The sequence below is a fragment of the Cygnus atratus genome, chromosome 8 (genome assembly GCF_013377495.2).
Source record: "Cygnus atratus isolate AKBS03 ecotype Queensland, Australia chromosome 8, CAtr_DNAZoo_HiC_assembly, whole genome shotgun sequence".
Lineage (NCBI taxonomy): Eukaryota > Metazoa > Chordata > Aves > Anseriformes > Anatidae > Cygnus > Cygnus atratus.
Window position 1 is genome coordinate 1,780,196 of NC_066369.1, and position 20,558 is coordinate 1,800,753.

Genomic DNA, 20,558 nt, shown 5'->3' on the forward strand with positions numbered 1-20,558 from the left:
ATGCCAAACATTCAGATCTTTTTATGTTAGTGTCAGCATTTATGTAATTAATTGTGAACTGTGATGGGTAAAATGTTCATGATCACTGTGATTTACTGACTAATATCTTTTTGAATTTCCTGGGAGTGGGAAATCACTAAGCAGATGTCCAGTTACCCTTTTCTCCAACAGTTACCTATATTGGCACATCACTGTAGATTTTAAAAACCTTTTAAAATATCACTAGTTGCCTATTGGTGCAAATTATAGTAACAAGTAATAAGTTTGTATTGATCATTTTAAAAATAAATTTGCATTATAGTGTAATAACACGGTAGTCGTTGAAATGCATACTTCTTGTGAACTGGTTTACAATTTGAATCAGAATTTTCTACATGTTATTGCTGTAATGTTCTCAATATCATGCAGTTCTCAACTAGGGAGAAAATGCAGCCAAGTAGAAGAATTTCATAGAATCATTCATGTTGGAAGAGACCTCTAAGGTCATCTAGTCCAACCTTTAACCTAGTACTGACAAGTCCACCACTAAACCATGCTTCTAAATTTTACACTTATGCATTTCTTGAAGCACCTCCAGGGATGGTGACTCAACCACTTCCCTGGGCAGCCTGTTCTAATGCCACACAGCCATTTCATTAAAGAAATTTCTCCTAATATCCAACCTAAACCTCCCCTGGCACAACTTCAGGCCATTTCCCCTCATCTTATCATTAGGTGCGTGGGAGAAGAGCCTGATCCCCACCTTGCTACAGGTGCAATTTGCAAACAATAACTTAGAAATACAAGCTAGAAGCAATTAAAAATACATGATTAATTAAATAAATAAAAATCATTTTTGCTGAAATGGCTTTAAGTCTGCCTGGCATCTGTGTGTACACTTCTTTTGCAGGTGGTTTTTTGAAGTACTGGGATATCCCAAATCTTCAAAGGCCAACATCATCAATGGTGTGCTGATGACAGTTGTATTCTTCGTGGTGAGGATTGCCGTCATACCTATGTATTACAGCCGGGTAATTTCTTCGTTTGGAACTGAGGGTTTCCAGAGATTAGGGTTTGCAGCCCAGAGCGCCTGGATTATCTCAAGTGTTGTCTTGGATATTATGAACTTGATGTGGATGGTCAAAATTACAAAAGGATGCTACAAAGTTATTTGTCTTGTTGGACAGGAGGAAGCTAAAACTCACAAAAATGGAAAATCTGACTAGAGATCTTATGCATAAAATGAAATTTCTGCTATGAAAATAATCTGGGTTCACTGAACCAGTGCACATTTCTGCCATGAAAAGCTCCTGTTAAGGAAACAAGGTATTACCTCTGTACTGATCTTATCTTTCCCTAGCCACACTGCCTGTGCACCCAAGGCCACGCTTTAAGGATCTTATCCAGTGAGGAACAGAAGCAAAAGTTCACAGAAATGAATGCTACATGTGTGTTCTGAGCACTTAACAAACTACTGACATGAGGAAGGAGCAGACTGGTTACTTGGTTGTTGTCCACCAGTGTGTTTGAAGTGTTTCACTCAGGTTTCTCAGATTAATGTTTTATAAAACTAGTGAATAGTGACGTCTCTCTTTTTTTAAAAAACAGAAACGAAACGCCCCAAACTCTGATATGGTGCAATTTTCCTGGCATGTTTCTATGTTTTCTTCTAAGCATAACAATCAAGATTTCATTCTTGAAAACTTTTTAATTTTTGCAAGGAAAACAAAATCTAGCTTTGATTCTGTGAAGTCTTTTACTGCTTTTTGTTCTGCCTTGTATGAATGCAAACCATTTTGGGAAATTTATGAAATAATTTTATGTAAAATGCTGTATTATAAGACTATACAAGATACCTTAACAATGGTTAAAATTCTCTGATTTTTTTATGGAAAGGATTCACTTTTGCTGTTTTAGACCACATCTACTAAATCAGTCATGGAAATTATTTCGTAAGTTAATATAGGAAATGTTGTTTGGAAACAGCATAATTCTTACTGGAGTGCTTTTTCCTTTGCTGCTGCTGCCTTTGAGAAACACTGCAACTCTGCTGAGAGTATTTTTAACCATTGACTTTTGGGATGTGAAGTTTAATTGTAAAGAGATAAAATTCTTCTGTATATGTGCCATGTAATGTACAGTATGACTTATATCACAGAAGTGACCCATCTGATGTGATTGCTGAATTTTTTTGTCACGCTTTCCTTGCTAATCACATCTGAGTTGTTGACTAAAAAATATTCTTGAATTAACTGTGCCAAACTTCTTTAAAGCTGTAACATAATTCTGTACAATGATAGTTCACATCTGTAGGCACGTTTTTCAGAACTGTGTATTTGTCATAGGTACTCACTCTGTTCTCCTGCAAGCCTAAAGGCTTGGAGGACATCGGAGAAAAATCTTACCATCTAGGAATGCTCCAGAATCTAAATTATAATATTAGCGGATTTTTTAAAAATGATTTAGAACTGTATTTATGTATAGTTTTGGTTTTGTTTTGCTTATTTGAATCATATCTGAACTGTGACTGATTAACTTAGATTTGTTTCCTTTTTTTTAAATTTTTATTACTACTTTTGAACATCAGTTTATTTGTTATATCATCTGGTAAGGTGTGCCAGAAGTATGCATTTTCACTCAGTACTTTAGTGCACATACCAACTATTGTAGCAGACCGTGTAAGCAATTTATGTTTAAACAAAGATAGAAGCTATTTACCCTGCATAGGATATTTTGTTTTCTTTTGCTCCTGTTCCCTTCAACAAAGTTGTGTGAAATAGTTAGCTCTTACCTCTGCAGACCAAGGTGTTAGTGCACCAATGCTATGATGCTTTTGGGTGAGAAGCAGAGTTGTGGTACCCGCCCCCCCAGGAATCTGTGGGATGTCGTGCCTTATAACCAAGGCAGCTGCGCTGAGTTTAGTTCCCAGTGACAATGATGTCAGGGAGTATTGTCTGGGGTAGCATAATACTTGCTTTTTTCTGCCTGTTTTTATTTTTTCCCCCCACTGGGCATTTTCCCATACTGTTTCCAATACTGTTGTCTTGAGGGAGATGTCAAGGATTGCCAATAACTCTATTTTGGGGGTTCTGTTTTTAATAATACTTCACAAACCTGTCAACAAAAATCTGCTTATGCCTTGGGAAAGCTAGCAATTAATTTATTTAGCTGCCTTTTTTTTTTTTTTTTTTAATGAATGAATGCAAAACCTTATCTGGGTACCAATAAATTCGTAGTCTTTATGAATTGATTCTGTGACCCATTTCGCTGAAAGAAGCAGACTCCCTTTATGTTCATTTGCAGAACATGGTATCTTTTAAAATAGTGGTTTTGGTGTATCTAATGCAAAACCTAGGATACGTACTAACATTCTGTTTGTATTACCTTTATGATTTAAAGGCATAAATGGAATACCTTTTTCATGTGCTGTTAGAGTCACTAGATCAGGGCATTGTTTTTAATAGTTTGTTCCTTTCTAAAATAAATTTCAAATTAACAAAATTCAAACATCTTGGAGAATATGTTTGAAGGTAGAAGCATCCTTTTTTTATTCTGGAGGTAGGATGAAAAATATTGATAAGGAAGATGAGCCGAAGCAGCTCTTACGATGATAATTCATGAAAACTTTTCAAATTCATCTTTTCTTTGCATTCATCTTTTATATTTCAGTATCTTATTTTTTGTTTGTTTTCAGTGTAGAACATTCATTAAAATGGTCAGTTTTCTTCACTTCTAGTTAGATTTGTGTATCATAGGAAAAAGTCAAGCTATAAGAAGATTGTGCTAAAACTAGACTGGGAAACAAACAACAACAACGAAAAAACCAACTGCCCTGCATAATGCACATTGGGCAACAATCCAGAATGGAAGGGTAGTGGGATAATTATCTTAGAACATGCAATGTTTTGGAATGCTGCACACAATTAGCGTAATTAAAACAATATTTTGCAGTACATTTAGTTTAGATTTTCTATTTTGATATTTTAATGAATTACCGTTACGTTCTGATGCATCTACTGTGTGTCAGAAGGCACCTTTCTAATGGAAAACAATATTAAATATTATTGTTTTTGTTGTGGGGATTGTAGTAAACAGTTTTGCAAAATTGTGCTGTAATGAATACATTAGCATAGGGCGCTGCTGCCTGCTATTAAAAGCTTATAATACAGCAAATTAGATAGCCTTGGCACCCATTTTTCAATTGCACTTTCTTAGTTAAAAACTGTTAAAATATTGACAACATTTAATGTTGCAAACTTGTCTCTTTGCTTTTTTATGCAAAAAAGTAAGTGCATGATTAGTAGCATTGTAATAAACACTATCTTTAGAATGTGATATTACTTTATTAGTGGCTTAAAACTTCTATTTTAACATTTATGTTGCAAAGCAGACCCTTAGTATGTCACCAGGGGTCTTTGCCATGGACATATTGAAGGAATTAATCTTGTAAAATATTCAAAAATCATGTTTTTCTTTTTTTTTTTTAATCTTCTTCAGTACCAGGTGACATTAAATGAGCACGGTGACCATGGGAGAGTCTGTTTGTACCAGTAAGGCTACGTGTAGGAATATGTTCCCCCTTTTTATGGCTTTACTTTTCATCAAAAGATGAATAAATACCATTTTCAGAACTACTATGGGGGAATGATAGGTCAGGTTTTGCTTTTATAATTGATTTGTGGAAGCAGAACTTGCAGAGAGGAAATGTAGTACGAATACTCATCTTCGTGGTGAGTGTTCCAGTGGATGTCAATGAAGTTGAGAGCCTTACACTACAGGGATGCTTAATGGGTATCTGTACGCATACTTCAGTGATGCGAATTCCATCTCTGAAGCCTACTCTACCTCTATAAATACATGCTATTTTGGGTGAGCTCAATGCTTTCATAACCTAATTGCTTAAAAAGAGAATCTATTGAATAATGAAAAATATTCTATGAGCAGGAAAAATGAGAGGAGCTGACTTTATATAAATTCTTAACAATTCCAAATTTTGTATTAAAGTTTATTAAAAATCAAATTAATTAGTGTCTGCAAGAGAATTACTTCCGTCTTTACATTAAAAATTATGACAGAGGATTAGTCATACTGTAAAATTAATGTGAACCTATAAGTGAAAGCTCACACAAGTGAGCAAATATGTTCAAGCAAGTTTAGAGAGGAGAGGCAGAGGAGACTGAGAATGCACAGTGCAGGAATCCAGATGTCTTCCTGCTGCTGTTGCTGGGACAATGGTAGAACGATAAGTAGCAGAAAGGGTTAGGTGTTTCTATATCTCTATACACAGAGCAAAATGAAACTTTAAAATTTATTTTTGAGCTGTATAAAATAGCTTATAAATTGTTGACTGCTGTATGAAGAGGACTTCATGGACTCGTGTGTGTATATGTACATACAAGCTTTCTGTGAAAGATCATTTAATAGAGAAGTTTGTTAAATTGTTTTGTAATGCTTCTGCTGAGCCATTCAGAGGAAAATAAAGGGCTGCTTGAAAATTACTCCAGCTTAGGACCTGTTGCAGTGTTCACTGCTGGGGAAAGCCATCGATAAAGCATGTAGTGAGGGACTAGGATTGTCAGATGATGAATGCAAATGTAGAAGACTTCAACAAGTGTGTGCAGCCCTCTTTCATATTTTTAATAGCCTCCTGTACAATTTCACTAACTGGTTACAAGGAACTTCACAAGGCAGAGTTTCTGTAGAGTGTCTCTATATACGGAATGTATCTGACAGCTGGAGAAAAAACAGTACTTCATTGCTGAGATCTGGCACCAGTCAAATGGAAGTAATGATCAATATTTACAAACTTTAACATTCATCCAAACCCGGGTGAAATCTCTGTTGGACAGGTGAAGGTCATACGATTTTCTGAAAGCAACTTGATGAAAGGTCTTTTTATGGGAGAGAAAAAGAAAGATGTGCTGCTTGGGATGCTGGGATTAAGCATCAAATCGTACCTTTAGATCATAACACTTGATAAGTTTTCTTATCCATTACAAATCTCTACTAGCTACCTCGTCTGGCATTCTTACTCTATTTATAATAACCAAGCACTTTATAGCTCAGTAAAGAGTGGAAGGTAGCTATAAAGAATAACTTGTAGTGTTTTGGTATAAGAAATACTTTGTCAAAATTAGTTCTGAGATCAGTTTCATCATGTAGTGTCCTGCACTGAGAGGGCATCTGATGATAACAATGTACGTAAATTTTTAATCTAGTTGTAATGTAAAGGAAATGTCTTTAAGGGAGTGATTTACGAAGAGTTCAGCATGCCTTGGTGTCAGCCATATAATGATTCAGTGTGCTGTTTATAACTCCTTAGTCATTGAAAATATAAAAGCAAATAAAGTATTCTGTAGTGTATCTTTATTTTTAATCTATGCGTGGGATGTCAAAAATTGTCTTGTGGACGGGACATGCTTTTATGAGCCTATAAATATTTAAGTATATGAGGATCTGCACCCAAGTGGAACATGTTGCATGTAAATTGTCTTCTAAGTTCTTAAATTTTGCTATTTAAAAATTTTTGCTAGGTTGAAAGCAACATATTAATATTAAGCTCTAATACAGAGCATAACATTTTGAATGCAATGCAAAATGTATTGGTTTTGTTTATTATAACACTATACCAGATTCACAAGAGAAATCCATCATATGGTAGGGGGAAGGAGGACAAGGGCTAATCATGAGCTCTGGTATATATTTTATACACTTAATATGCATACATCCAAATATTCTGGGTTGGTTTCTAGCATGCTTGTACCAAACAGTGTTTTCTTTAATATATATGGATACCTATATATGGAGAATAATTTAACATGTAAGCACAGTTAAACTGATACAAAAACAAATTACAATCTGTTGGGAACAAATAAGTTATCATTTAAGCATGAGTAATGGAGTCTGTACTTCAAAAATGTTTATATAATCTTGTGTCTAAAAAGAAATTTGATAAATATGGTATGGCTAATTTATACACAGAGCAAGGATGAAGAGTGAAAATTCTGCTGGACTCATTTCTGGAAAGTCATGACAATCTGGTTTGCAGTAAAGACTAATACTGTCACAAAATATTAGGATCACATTATTAAATTAAAATAGTAATGTGGCCTGATTGTAGTAGCAATCCTTATCGCTGCACAAAAACTTTAAAAATGCAATATAATAATTCTGAAGGTTGACTATAAATGTAATCAGTTGTAGTAAAGTGGATGATTAAATATTATGGGTTTAAATTTACTTTTTACTGTAAAAGTTCTGAATTTTTGTTTGCATTTCAGTGATATTGTAGAGCACGTCTTTTTTTTGTTTGAACAATTTAGGAGCTCGCATGAAGTTAAATCAGCTGTTTTTTTTTCCTTTGATATATGCAATAATGTCAATGAGCAATAAATTGCATGTTGTATGCAAGGTATTGGTACTTTGTAATAAATGAAAGAAACAGTTTCTTATTTTGTGATTTGTTTCTTTCTTACTATGGTAGTAGTTTATGTACCTATAGTAATAAATGGATCATAAAAGGACAATTTACCTAGGGTTCAGTTCAGAAGCAGCTGGCTCGTTAGGGTATTGTGAAACTGTGTGCTGCGTCTTCATTTCTTTAGAAGAATGTGGGGAGTGAGTACAAGCTCTGAGCCAGACTGGCTGGACTTCTGAAGGGTAAAATTCTGTGTAGGACCTGACTGGGGCCAGGAACGTAACTTGAAATTATGTTGCGTATTCGAGGAAAAACTTACGTTTATATCAGGTAGTATAATTGTATTGTACTGTACTGTAGTACCATGTTTCAGGACATAAACCAAACACTTTTCTGCAGGCTGCTGGGATAAAGAGCTACTGCCATCTGTGTATTATAGATGTGATGCATTGCACAGTCCTTTCCTGAATACTCGTACAAGCAATTAAGCTCCTTAATATGGCAGTTCTAGATTTTATGTGTGCGCCCATGAACTATAAATTGCATAGTAAAGCTTGGAGCTTTCTCTTAGCATGTTCAGAGGAAGTTGCTGTTTTATATCTTAGCCATTGACTTCCAAACACAAGAATTGCTTGCGTTTCTCTAAGCTTTCTGTTGTATTACGCAGTGGTTAAGTTACTAGAAGAAGATAAGAAGCAGTGCAGTGATTTTTACTTCCCCCCCCCCCCTCATATTCTAAGGGGAATTTTGTGCCATTTGTAAATTATATTCTCAGAGTACTAGTTTTGCACTGTTAGTGTAGAAAATTACTCATTAACTAGTCGATCTGTCTGAAAGTGACTCAGGCTGGGAATATCTGGAAACCTTATTTGGGGTCAGATGCTAAATAGGTCAGATTTCCAACTGCTTGAGAACAGACAAGGGGGGCTTGGTGGGAGGCTTTAGTTTGGCACCGGATGGCTTTTACCACTGAATGGTAGAAAGGAAGGACTGAACATGGCTGGGAACAAGGAATGCCTTTTTCTGAGCCATTCTTAACTTGAAAAATTCAACAAATCTTGCCTGAAGTCTGAGAAACCTCTCCTGAGATACAGAAAGTGTATTGTGTATCCACTTCTATGTAATGTTTTAGGGCATAGCTGCTCTTCATTTTCTCCCTCGTGTGTTTTTTTTTTTTCTTCAGTCTTTTGTGTTCTTGCTGAAAGCTTTCTTTGGTTTTCAGTACTTGTATTGGTGTGATACTTCTGAATTAGTTTATTATTTTATTGTCTTAAATTTCACTGTGGGTATCTAATTTTTTAGATGGTGGACTTCTGTTGTGAGTATATTCTGGTTTTGCTCTGCTTTTCTGAAGTTGAGTCCACAGCGTAATATACTTAGAGTGTATGCTTCACTGAGGTTGTGATCCTGCTTGAGTGTGATGGTGGAAACTGGGGAGACAGCGACTTACTGATGTCAGCAACACACTGTACTTTGAGAGAAGTGGAGAGTCCATGGAGAAATGTGCTTTATGGTAGAGTCCTTCTGCCACTAACCTGAAATGTTTGGGAGCAAAGATGTCACTTAGTCTACAAGAGGCTCTTATTCATCTGCCTTGTGAAGTGCAGCACGGGAAGACCGAAATCTAGTTCAGTGCTGTTTACACAGCTGTTACTGAGCGGTTTCAGCAAAGCCAAAACTCAGATAGCATCAGAGGTAAAAAATAATGTTTTTGAAGGCATATAGAAACTCAGTTACAGACATGGTGCCACTTTTCTAACTCCAGGCTCTCACTATACTGTGCTAGTGAATTCCTATGTGCAGAAAAGCAGGCTGAAAACAACTTCCTCTGACAGTAGACTACAAAAGCGCAAAAATGAGTGGAAGGACTAGTATCTGACAGAGCTTCACACTCGTGTGGTGCTCACAGCGTGTGGCAATGACCTATTTAATAAGGAAGATCCTGTTTTGAGAGCTGGTATGTGAACGCTTTCTTAAAAGCACTCAACTCCGAGAAGAATGCATAAAAGCTATTTCTGTGTTAATTCAGGCACGTGGAACAACTTTCGCGGCCTTAGCAACGGAACGTTAAGCCCTCAGACGCGGAGGGTGCCCTCGGAACCGCCTGTCTGGGGACCGATGGCGGTGTAGGTGCGAGGCACAGCCCGCCTCTTCCCCCGGCTCGCCGCCGGCCGCTGCTCCTGCCGCGGGCGCTGGGGTGGGCGTGGGGCCGGGGAGCGGCCCCGGCAGGGAGCGGCGCCCCTCAGGCGGCCCGGCCCGGCCCGCGGGGCCTCGCAGCGGGCGGGCGGCGGCCCTCAGCTGGGCGCAGGCGCGGAGCGGGCCGGCGGCGCCGCGCTGTTGGCAGGCCCGCGCGGGGAGCGCTGCCGCGGGGACACCGGCAGGGCCGGGTCGGGCCGAGGCAAGGCAGCGGCGGCGCTCGGGGCCGCGCGGCGGCGGGCAGCGGGAGCGGAGGGCGGGCGCAGGCCGCCGTGCGGGGCCGGTCGGCGACGGGGGCGGGCCTGACCTTGCCCGCGGGCGGCCGCCGGGGCGGGCACAGGGGTTCGCGGGTGGCACCGGGCTGCAGAGACGGGTATCGTCCGCGAGGAGACGGAGTCCCCCTCTGGCCTACGGGAGTTACTTCGCTGTGAGCCCTGCTGGAGGCTGCGGGCTTATAGTTAGGCTGTTGCTTAAATCGTTTTTTTTTTTTTTTGGATGTTTTATAAGTAATCTGTGATGCAGCGATATACCTGTATTTGTACTGTAGTAAATAATCATTGTGGTTTTGTTCTACAGATGTTTGCTTTTTGTTTTCTTCAGAAACTTGCTCTAGAAAGGCCCGGTGTGCAGAGGCCATGGGTTTGTCTGCATCGTCCCCAGCTGCTGCAGGCCAGCCGCCCGCTGACCCATCCAAGCAGCATCAGGCAGCATCACCACCTGCGGAGTGCCCTATGCACCAGGAGAAAAAGAGCGGTAATTGTGCCTGAAGCTTAAGTGGAACTAACTCCTTACACTGAACACTGACAAATATTTCTCAGAAAGGAAGATGACTCTACAACAAAAACTTGAGTTTTTCCCCTACCTTGCAAGTAGTTTGCAAGTAACCATTCATAAAAAAAAGTCAGGTGTTCACCAGAAGAGGTGCCTGCTGTAGAACCTGCGGGTTGCTCCTGCTTGCCATGCTTCAGAGGGGGCAGACCCACCAGGAAAATGCCCAGGTCACTGTGGGTGGTTGCTGGGAGCAGGTGGTTGTCGCTGAAGAACATGCATCTGGGAAAGGGCAGCAGAAGGGTGAGATAAGATAAATGTCAGTATAAGCAGAAATCAGCTGTTTGTTGACAAAATGAACATGCATTGTGTTAATGTTGCCATGGAAATTCTGGCTACAAACAGCTCAGTGTAGGGACCAGTGTGGAGCAGGATATAAGCATTCAAGGACTGTGTAAGAAGCTTAGATCTTAACATGGTGTTGGGTTTTAAAATAGGAAAAGTTGGAAACTGTAATAAAGTTCAAAAGAAAAAGTGAAATACCAGTTTAATATTTACGTTAGCATTCAATGAACTGTTTCCCGTGTCCTGTCATGTCTTAGAGACTTCATTTTGTAGCAAAACATAAACTGTTTTTTTCCTGTCTTTCAGGTTGTCCAATGCACAGGAAGACTCCTGAGCATAGGACTGAGAACACAAATAATGTTCCTGCACATCAAGAAAGAGCGTATGAATACGTAGCATGTCCGGTGAAGTCTGGTGCATCTCAAGGGAGTGATGACATAGATCCTAGCAATATGGTAACTTTCACTTAGTTCACATGTTTTCTTCAGTCTTGTTTCTCCTGAAATATTATCCCAAAAATGTAAAAAGTGTTGCTGCGAAGATGGAAACTGGCAATTAATGTTATTTTTTCATTTTTAATTTGCTTTTTCAGATTGTATATCCAAATATTTGATAAAAACATGTTAGATCTTATTTAACATTCTCTTTTTCAAAGTTATGTCTGTTTGATAAAAGGTGTTTTTCCAGTTTGTAAGTATTTTATGCCGCATATTTCTATTTGTTAGTTGCGTGCATGGTTTTTATGTTACATTAGTGGTTTCCAGGTTCTGTGTAATAGTGGTATGCATAAGTTCTGATTTAGGTCTCTCTGAGATTTCCTCTGATTTACAAAAAAGCACTGCTGATTTGAAAGATGAAGTTTAGACAAATGGTGTCCTTTAGTCTTCAGGTGACACAATTGTGCAGAGTTCTGCAAAAAAAAGAGAGGTAACTTCAGTGGACTTACAAAGGCTGAACTTCTTGATCTTTGTAGCAGCTGATTAATTATGCTTAATTTTTTCTCAAACGCTTAAAAAAACACACTCTTTTTCTAGTTCATTGTTGTTCCTGCTCAGATGATTCTCCTTGTTTTCTAGATGCCTCCTCCTAATCAGCTGCCATCCCCAGGTCAACCATTTCCATTGTCAACTGTTAGAGAAGAATCTTCCATTCCTAGAGCACATTCTGACAAGAAATGGGTCTATCCTTCAGAGCAAATGTTTTGGAATGCCATGCTAAGAAAAGGGTAAATACACAGAATTACCAGATGAAATCTGTGTGAGCCTGTAATCCTGAGATTTATGAAACAGTATCATTAGTTGTTATTCATCAATAATATTTAAGAGTTTGTGGCAGCATATTCCAAGCAGCAAACAATTAACTTGAATTTCTAAAAATAACCATTTTTATAAACAGCTTTAAAATAAAGGGTGAGCTGGTCTCAAAGACCACACCCTCTTCTGTGATCTGCAAGATGGTAGAGAATGTCAGGCAACTGCCACTATGTCAGAAAACGTTCTTAAAAGTCATGCATAGGTTTGGAAAAAACCTTGTATGACTGCCTGCTTTCAAATGCATTTGGTTTCAGGCTAATCCTATAAACTGACAGGAAAAGTTCTATGAATCCAAGAACTTTTATTTTGACTATGTAAAATTGCTAAAAAATTGAAAATAAAAATTGACTGGTAGATGTTTTCTGTCTATACAAAACTTCAGTGTAGGCAAGATCTAACGGGTCATTGCATTGTTTGTACATTCTGATAACTTTCTGATCCAGAAAAGCTGTTAACTTAATCTGTTGACTACAATTTGTGTATCTCTGTGATGATAACATTGACAACTATGCATTTACACAGAAAATGAAGTGGTTCTCAAGATGCTTAAGCAGATGAGCCAACAGTTACCGTTCTAGCTCTGTCTTTGCATAAACCCTTAAATCTCTTGATTCAAAAGCCCATCAGATAAAATGAGGAAAGTGGAGGAATTACTCAGTTGTAAATTGTTTTCAAATTCTTATTTTTAGGTGGAGGTGGAAAGATGATGACATAACAAGTGAAGACATGACTAACATCATTAAGATTCACAATCAAAATAATGAGCAAGCTTGGAAGGAGATTTTGAAGTGGGAAGCTCTTCATGCAGTGTACGTACTTATGAAATGAAAAGCAAGTCCTTTGGTTTAGCTCATGCTTTTGTACTCCTTGGAAGCAGGATGTCTTTCTAGTTTTTGCGAATATATTCTGGTGCTGATACATTTAAAAAATCACGATCTTGTAGGATCCCCCATTTTTATTGCCAGGTAGGAAGATTACTCAGAAGAGCTTGACTAGAACTAAATAATTATGGTGGCAAAACTGATCAGCCTTTTGGTGGTGTGTATGTAATGTAGATTTGGAGAAGTAAAGCTTCTTACTGCATATGTTTATTTGGGGACTACTTAGTTTCCCTCTTTGTTATGAAAAAGATGAGGAATGTAAATGTTGTTTTATACTGGTCACTTTTAAACTACGTCACTTTCTAGGTCAGTATAGTCCCTGGTCCTAGAAGACACAGACTAATTAAATGTGATGTATGTAGAAATTGTTTTCTGAAATTCTATGACCTTTGTTCCAGCGTGGTTTGGATTATGTTTTTTTGTTCTTTAATCATTTTCTATTCTCTAATCCATTAAATTTGTGGATTAGATTTGTGGATAACTACTCTGTTGATGAGTTAGAACAGTTGTGTGGAGCATATCAAAAGTACTTTATCACTAAATGCTGTCAAAAACTGGGGGACTTTTCAAACCTTAAAAAAATAGCTGGCTTAGATCACTGTGATTAATTTTTTACTGTTGCTATTTCTCCTATTCCATTTTTCTTTTACTAAAATAAATTACTGTCGTGGTTTAAACACTTAAAATAAGACCTTGTTTTTTAAAGGTAAAAACCATTTTCTCTGTTCTAATTGGGTTTGTAGGGAATGTCCATGTGGACCGTCACTGATGCGGTTTGGAGGCAAAGCGAAGGAGTACTCACCAAGAGCCAGAATACGTTCATGGATGGGGTACGTGGGCATGAAAGTAGGACTTCTGGTGAGGTGGGAGAGTAGAGAGACATGTCTGAAAACATAGTGTAGAAGTAACTTAAAGATGTTATGCAAATGAAATTGCAAGTTATAATTACCAGAAGATTTATGTAGTAGTGGGGGATCTTATACCAGCATCTGGATAAATAAATTCTCTTAAATACAACTTCCACTCCCTTTCCCAGTTTCATACTATCTACCCATTAAACTGTCTGCACTGTCTATTATCTGTCTTCCAGATATGAACTTCCCTTTGACAGACATGATTGGATTGTTGACCGATGTGGAAAAGAAGTGCGATATGTTATTGATTACTATGATGGTGGAGCAGTAGATAAAAACTACCAGTTCACTATCCTGGATGTTCGGCCTGCATTTGATTCTCTCTCAGCTGTATGGGACAGAATGAAGGTAGCTTGGTGGAGGTGGACGTCATAACTACTACACTACTCCTGTTGTGTGTAATCAAAAAGGAAACCACTGTCTTCTTAGACTGCGGATAAGTGGACAGTAGGACTTGAAATAGAAGTTGACTGCAACTGTGATTTTCATCATCACCACTGTTCTTTGGGGGGGATGTGATGGGTGACGGGGGTATGGGGAAATGCCTTGTTAAGTACACCAGTGGTCTATGATACATATTGAATTAAATAATAAAGTTACAGTAGCAAAAACATGTATCTTAATTTTCTTAAGAGTTGGGATTTATTTTTTTTTTGTCACAGATACTGTGTAAGCTTTCTTTCTTTAATTTCATGCCTCCAGTGCTGCGCCAAATACATTAGGTTTCTGGTTCTTCTGACTGGAGTTTTGAGGATTACTTGAAAAATAGTGAAAACTGGAAATTTCATGAATGGTTTCACATAGTTACACTATTTACATACTCAGATGCTAAAGCATAAAAAATTTGGTCTGTTACAAACTGCATAGTTTATTAACTATAGAAAACCACATAATTGTTTTTACATGAGCACTTTACCTGTTCAAACACGTTTTCTCAGAAAATTTCAGTCAGATCTAGTCTGTTAAAGGAAATACAGTATGAGTATTTTTAAAGGTATGGTAAGTTGAAAACGTGGAGAATATACTTATGCTTTAATGTGCAATTTATCTTGAACAGAAGAACAGGTGATTTAGAGGCAGGAAATTAGTATATCAGTTGCTTTTAAAACAATCTAAAAGGAGATAGGGTGGATCTTTAATGGATATTTATTTGAGTATTTAAAGGGTTTGTTTTCTGATGTAAGAAAATTGTATTATTTTAGTGTGCTTAAGTATTTTTGTCTTTATTATGTCTTGTAATGTGTTCAAGACAAGCTGTATTTAAAGAATGTTTCATTTATTGCATCTGGATTTTGCATCTTAGTTTCATCAACTACAGAGTAGTGGTTTTTATATATATAATACAGAGTCGCACAACGGTGTATGACTGTGTAGTCATGTTTCTGCATGGTGATTATAGTGAGGCATATTACAGATGTGTAGATAATTTGGCTAAAAGAATATCCGAAGTGCCAAGAAATAAGAGTGATTTGAGTGCTTTCTAAGACTTATGCACGTTAATGCTGTGGGGCTTAAATATTTGAGTGATGTTTGTGCTTAATAAGGGAAACTAACATTTTAAGTCTTCCAGTGTAATAGCTTTATTCCTCCCTTTCAGCATACCCTACTGTTGAGAATGAGACCTCCCTGCGAAACACTTGGGAATAGAAGGAATAACCAAGTATTATGTTGTAGCTTCTCAAGTCAGAGTTTCTTCATGAAACTTCAAAACTTTTAACTGGGAACCAGCTGTACAATAATTTTCTGAAAGTAGCTATTTTTAACTGACAATAGAGGCCTTTTTTTTTTTTTTCCCCCCCCCCCCCCCCCCCCCCCCCCGCTCCTGACGGGAAAACACCTTAGTACTTCAGTGAAGTAGCTCTTCCCATTTAGGAAAATTATTCAGGGAAGCCACCATACTTTGTAGTACCAACAAAGACAAATGGCTCTTACTTCAGAGGCAACTGTCTTGCAAGGTGGAAATAAATCTTAACCAGAAGTCAAAAATACTAAAAAAAATTAACCCTCATTCTTATCCCTTTCCACTTTTCCACATTCCTTTTCCCTCTTTTTCAGTGAACCATATATATATAAATCAAAAATAGTTTGGAGAAAAAAAAAAAGTAACCTTCAATCTGAGTAGGCAATATATATACTAGATACGAGGAATGTGTGAGCTTGTATGAAGCATTGTATCTGATAAAAGAGATGTTCCTCTCAGTTCTAACAGAAAAGACTGAGGGCCACAGATTTTTGATTTTTTTTTGATTGATTGTTTGTTTATGTATGCATTTGGTAACAATATATATGGAATTCTGATTCTGTATTTCTCACAAATAAATATGGAAAAGGTACAACAGTGGAGGGAGTGCTTCAGAAGCTTCAAACAAACCTGTACTGTTGATTTCGGAAGCTTGACATTAAGTGTGTTAACAAAGACTGTAATTGCTGCTAAATCTGATAAAAGATATCTCATGCCACTTCATGAGTTTACTATCTTATGTTATGTTCCCTATTTCCTAGATTCAAAATTGTTCTGTTCTGTGAATTCGTTCTGTTCTGGAATTCATTCAACTATTAATAAAATGCAGTTCTTTGTCATTCAAACAAAAAGGAGAATCAAATAAATATAGTTTTCTTAATGTTGGTATTTGGTATATATTTCTAGCGTTAAGAATTATTAATATAAGCTCTTTTATGTATTACATGTGAATTTTTATAGTCTGTTACAACACATCTTTGAATATGTACTGCTCATACACTTACGAGAAGACAGAAAAAAAAAAGGACTAATTCAAGTAATAGCCAACCAAACCAGCAGATTTCAGAATAAGAGCATATGACAATTATTTTCATCCTGAGTCCATCTAACTTCAGAAGAGAGGAATTCAAGGTTTTTTTTTTTTTTTTTTTTAAATAATCATTGGAGTATAAATTAAATACTTTCTACAAGACTTTTCTAAGACTTAATGAAATAAACATGCAATTTTTCCCTTTTAGGTTTGGGTTACTTTCTGCATGATGTTGGCAATTCACTATTTCTAAGATAGGTGTCAGTGTGATTAGAATTCAAATATAAAACTTAGAAAACAGTGATTTAAACTGTAAATTTTTACCCTTCAGGGGGATGGTTTCACTGTAAAACTATTATCTAGGGTTGCTGAAAGGTAATGTGCATGCGCGTGTGTGTGTGCAAGTAAAAATACATATATCTATATCCCTCCTATGTAAGTATAGAAAGGCATGTAGCATTGCTGAAAAAAATAATATGAAAAATGATGAAAAAAAAGGTGAAGTATCCTGATCAGGCCCTTTCAGGGCATTTTCGAGCACTGTCAAGCTCCCAATCGCAGTTAGGCTGAAAGAGAAGTTCAGAACCTGACTACTTTTAAACAAACTTAGCAGGCAACTTCAGCATGCATTTTTACTCTCAGTGAAAGAAAACGCATTCTATTTATTACACTGTCTTAACTTTGTTCAAGGTAAATTACAGGCAAAGATCTATACGCAGTGAGTCAAGTAAGCATTGATTCTTTTGGCATTGTCAGTAAGAATCTATGGTCATACTAGATATGTCATTTTGTAAAAAGCATCCTTTCCTATTTGTGTTAGATGATGAATCACTTTTATGTGCATCTTCAAGAAAAAATGGCTTGTCAAGCTCCTAGAGAAAGAATCTGAAATTCTTTTATGAATGTGACAGTTGCTTCTATTTAGTCTTAATACTTGTATGTCAAATTGTGCAGAAACTTGTGGGTAGAGTACTAGTCTTGACTCCAAACCTAGATGTGTGGCCTTGAACACATGTGAAAGGATATGTTATTTACCCTCCTGAACAGTCCCGCTGATTCTATTCAGGGCTACTCACAAGACATGACTGCATCTTTGCAGCATGCATACGTATGCTTATGACTGGACTCTGAATTAATTCAATTTTCAAAGGATAATATCAAAGTATTGGAAGCATTGGTACTGTTTTTAGGTCTCATTGAAAAATTTAAAATAATACACTGTTTCCTCTGTTGAGGAAACTCTGTTGAGGAAACTCCATTGCAGTTTGGACCATAACCTGTCTTAGAAAATAGAAACTGTCACATTTGTTTTCAGTGTAGTTAGTAAAAAGAAAATCAAGGACTAAGTCATGATTTTTGTTTTCCAGTGTGTTGCCAACTCTGTGGTAACTACATCAAATTTTAGCAGTTTTTCTTACATGCTGCTGCTCTTGCCTTCAGCTTCTGAAGACCACAACCCCATAAACCTTCTGTATAGAGATAGCTAAAGCTTTAATTGATCATTAGTAGACTTTCAAAATGAGTTTCTATCTGACAAAAGATTAAGTGTCTTAGGGAATTGACTTGAAGCAGTATGATTAATAGAGGATAAATGCAAGGGCCTTCAAAAAACACTGCTAGACCACAAATCCTTGAAAAATTTCCTTCCAAAATACTTAAAAGGAAAAGCAATATATATATGTTTGTCTCTCAAATTGGAGAAGCCTTTTTAAAGATATCAATGAGAATTTATTAACTCTAATTTTCAAAAAGTAAAGAGCAAAATGTCATGAAAATGCTGAATTTTACTTCAGAAGAAATTATTCATTTTTTGGCAGTTTTATTTGCAAGTAAATTTTAAGTTACATGAATTTATTTCAAACAAACAAACAAACAAAAACAAACCACAAAACAAAACAAAAAACACCTGCTTTGGGCCAAAAAACAAACAAACAAACTTTTCTACTCATCGTAATTGAGAATACTGAGGAACAACATCGCTTCATGTTTTATCACAACTAGAGGGGTTGCTTCTCCTTCTGCTTTCTTTCAACTTTCACCTTTTAGGTCATTTTGAGTGATTTTTGCAAGTTTTTATGTTGCTTTCTATTGGCAATTTTTGTACAAGCCATTTTTGGGAAAACTGGCACCATTGAGATAACACTTACTGATGTTACTAGAGAAATAATGGCTTAGTTTCTTAGGTATCTGAAAAATCAGTGCTATTTAACTTAGTTAAGAACAGTTCTAGATGGTAAAAGTAACATTGTCTGCATTAGAACTATTAACGTTGGCGTAGCAGAAGATAGTAGTGGCAGCTGTCTTATAGCAATACTGAAAGATGGATGTGATTTGTATTGCACTTATAGATGAATTAATACATACAGAAATTGTGAAGGAGGAATTAAATGTTCCCTTAAAAAGTTTGAGAATTAAATTTTGCGGCTAAATGATTTTCTCTAATCAAAATGTTTACATCACCTAATGTCTCTGAGATAGGTATTAAGTGGTGTTTAAATTAAAATAGTATTTTCTTTACACTCCGTAATAAACATTTTCATTTAGGTAACATTGTTGTAGTGCTTTTTGTTATGATGCTTACTCTAAAACTGTTAAATAGAATCTTCCAAACTGCAAATTTCTAAGCATAAGTTGTAAATGATATATTAGTAGGCTGGGTGAATTAGGGTAATTTGTGATTTCTCTTTTTATCCAAAGGTAAGATTATAGCATATGTTAAGCATATATTATTTTACTCTGTCCTGATAACCAAGACAAACTGTTATCATGGAGTAATTGAAAGATGATGTTAGTCACTTGAGTATTATTCTTGAATTCTTGAAGTTTCATTTGATAGGGCTCTAGAATGCTGCCATATAAAATAGGAAACCCTCCAAATTAGTTATGTTTCTAATTTAGAAAAATGCCTATGTAATGTGTGTACCTGTGGAGGCAGGTTAGCCCTGAGCTTATTCATACGATGTTCTCACCCATGTAAGCATATTCAGGTAAAAGCTTTGCAAGTTCCTGGACCCAGCACCAAATCCTGGAGGTACATCAGTTTCCAAAGTATCTGTGTCTTGGAAGCAGCAGCATCTATTCCAGGTGAAACTACTGTCTGTTCTGTAAAGAATCAGCACAAAACTTAGGGGTAAACAGGCAAATTTGACCTTAATGGATGGATGTTTAACGAGCTTTGCAGAAATGCTGTCCCCCAGCTCTCCCTTTCCCAGCAGTATCATCAGCTTAGCCATCACACTCATGCCATGGTTATGGGCTTCTCATTACTGTTTGCTCTGTGACCCTTGAATGGGCAACTGAAGTGATTTTTAGACTCTTTTTAGTGGTCCTTTAATGCCTTCTAGAGTACATACTTTCAGGACTGCATATAGTTGTGGTAGCTGGGACAGGAGGTTGGCTGGCATGGAAATGATGGCAAAAGTATATATAGATGGATGGTCCAAGTCAATATTTTTGTTCAAATGTCTGTCTACTCCTCTGTTATTCACCACTCAGTTTAGGGTAGAACAGGTCTAAATGCACACTTTTATATCTAATCACTTCTGGCTGTCGATGCAACACCTGATTGATTGGGGGGGGTCATAATTATTGTAATCGGAAAGGAAAAGATACCACTTCTGCAAATAACACGGGGGAGAATAATCCTATTGATCTATGAAAGGTTGCATTCTGTTTGCTTTGTCAGGCAAAGTGGAAAATACTGGTATCAGCGGTATTTATGACAGGAGGCTGAAGGTATTTTAATATAGGTTAACTCTAAAAAGTGAGATTTTTTTGAACTTTATTTGCCATGTGTTGATGGGAAAGCAGCCATTTAGAGACATGAATATAGCTGATGTTTTTCTATCAAACACTACAATGTTTGAAGAAAAAAAAAGTGAGAAAATAGATCTTGACTTCCAATTTAATAGTAATGGAATATGAAGGCCAGATTGTAACTGTAGAAGTTCATTTCAAATTTAAATATTTAGCAT

At 36.9% G+C, this 20,558-nt stretch overlaps 2 protein-coding genes across 4 annotated transcripts in view; both read left to right on the forward strand.

Annotated features, from left to right (window-relative positions):
- The window catches only part of TLCD4 (TLC domain containing 4), a 32,833-nt gene extending 25,407 nt beyond the window's left edge, over positions 1-7,426 (forward strand). For both annotated transcript variants that reach the window (XM_035537878.2, XM_050712296.1), the window contains exon 7: positions 890-7,426. In XM_035537878.2, the coding sequence (XP_035393771.1) occupies positions 890-1,205 (316 nt within the window). In that variant the 3' untranslated portion in view covers positions 1,206-7,426. The remainder of the gene's footprint in view (positions 1-889) is intronic.
- A 2,249-nt stretch (positions 7,427-9,675) lies between these two features.
- LOC118243643 (holocytochrome c-type synthase) lies at positions 9,676-14,428 on the forward strand. 2 transcript variants are annotated; one of them, XM_035537880.2, is made up of 7 exons: positions 9,676-9,794; positions 10,193-10,345; positions 11,012-11,160; positions 11,782-11,930; positions 12,708-12,827; positions 13,643-13,729; positions 13,990-14,428. In XM_035537880.2, exons 2-7 carry the CDS (start codon positions 10,228-10,230, stop codon positions 14,186-14,188), a joined length of 822 nt encoding a protein of 273 aa, XP_035393773.1. In that variant the 5' UTR covers positions 9,676-9,794; positions 10,193-10,227; the 3' UTR covers positions 14,189-14,428. The 2 variants fall into 2 exon arrangements, with proteins under 2 accessions (XP_035393773.1, XP_035393775.1); XM_035537882.2 differs by having other exon boundaries at positions 9,718-9,794; positions 10,169-10,345.
- The last annotated feature ends 6,130 nt before the right edge of the window (positions 14,429-20,558 follow it).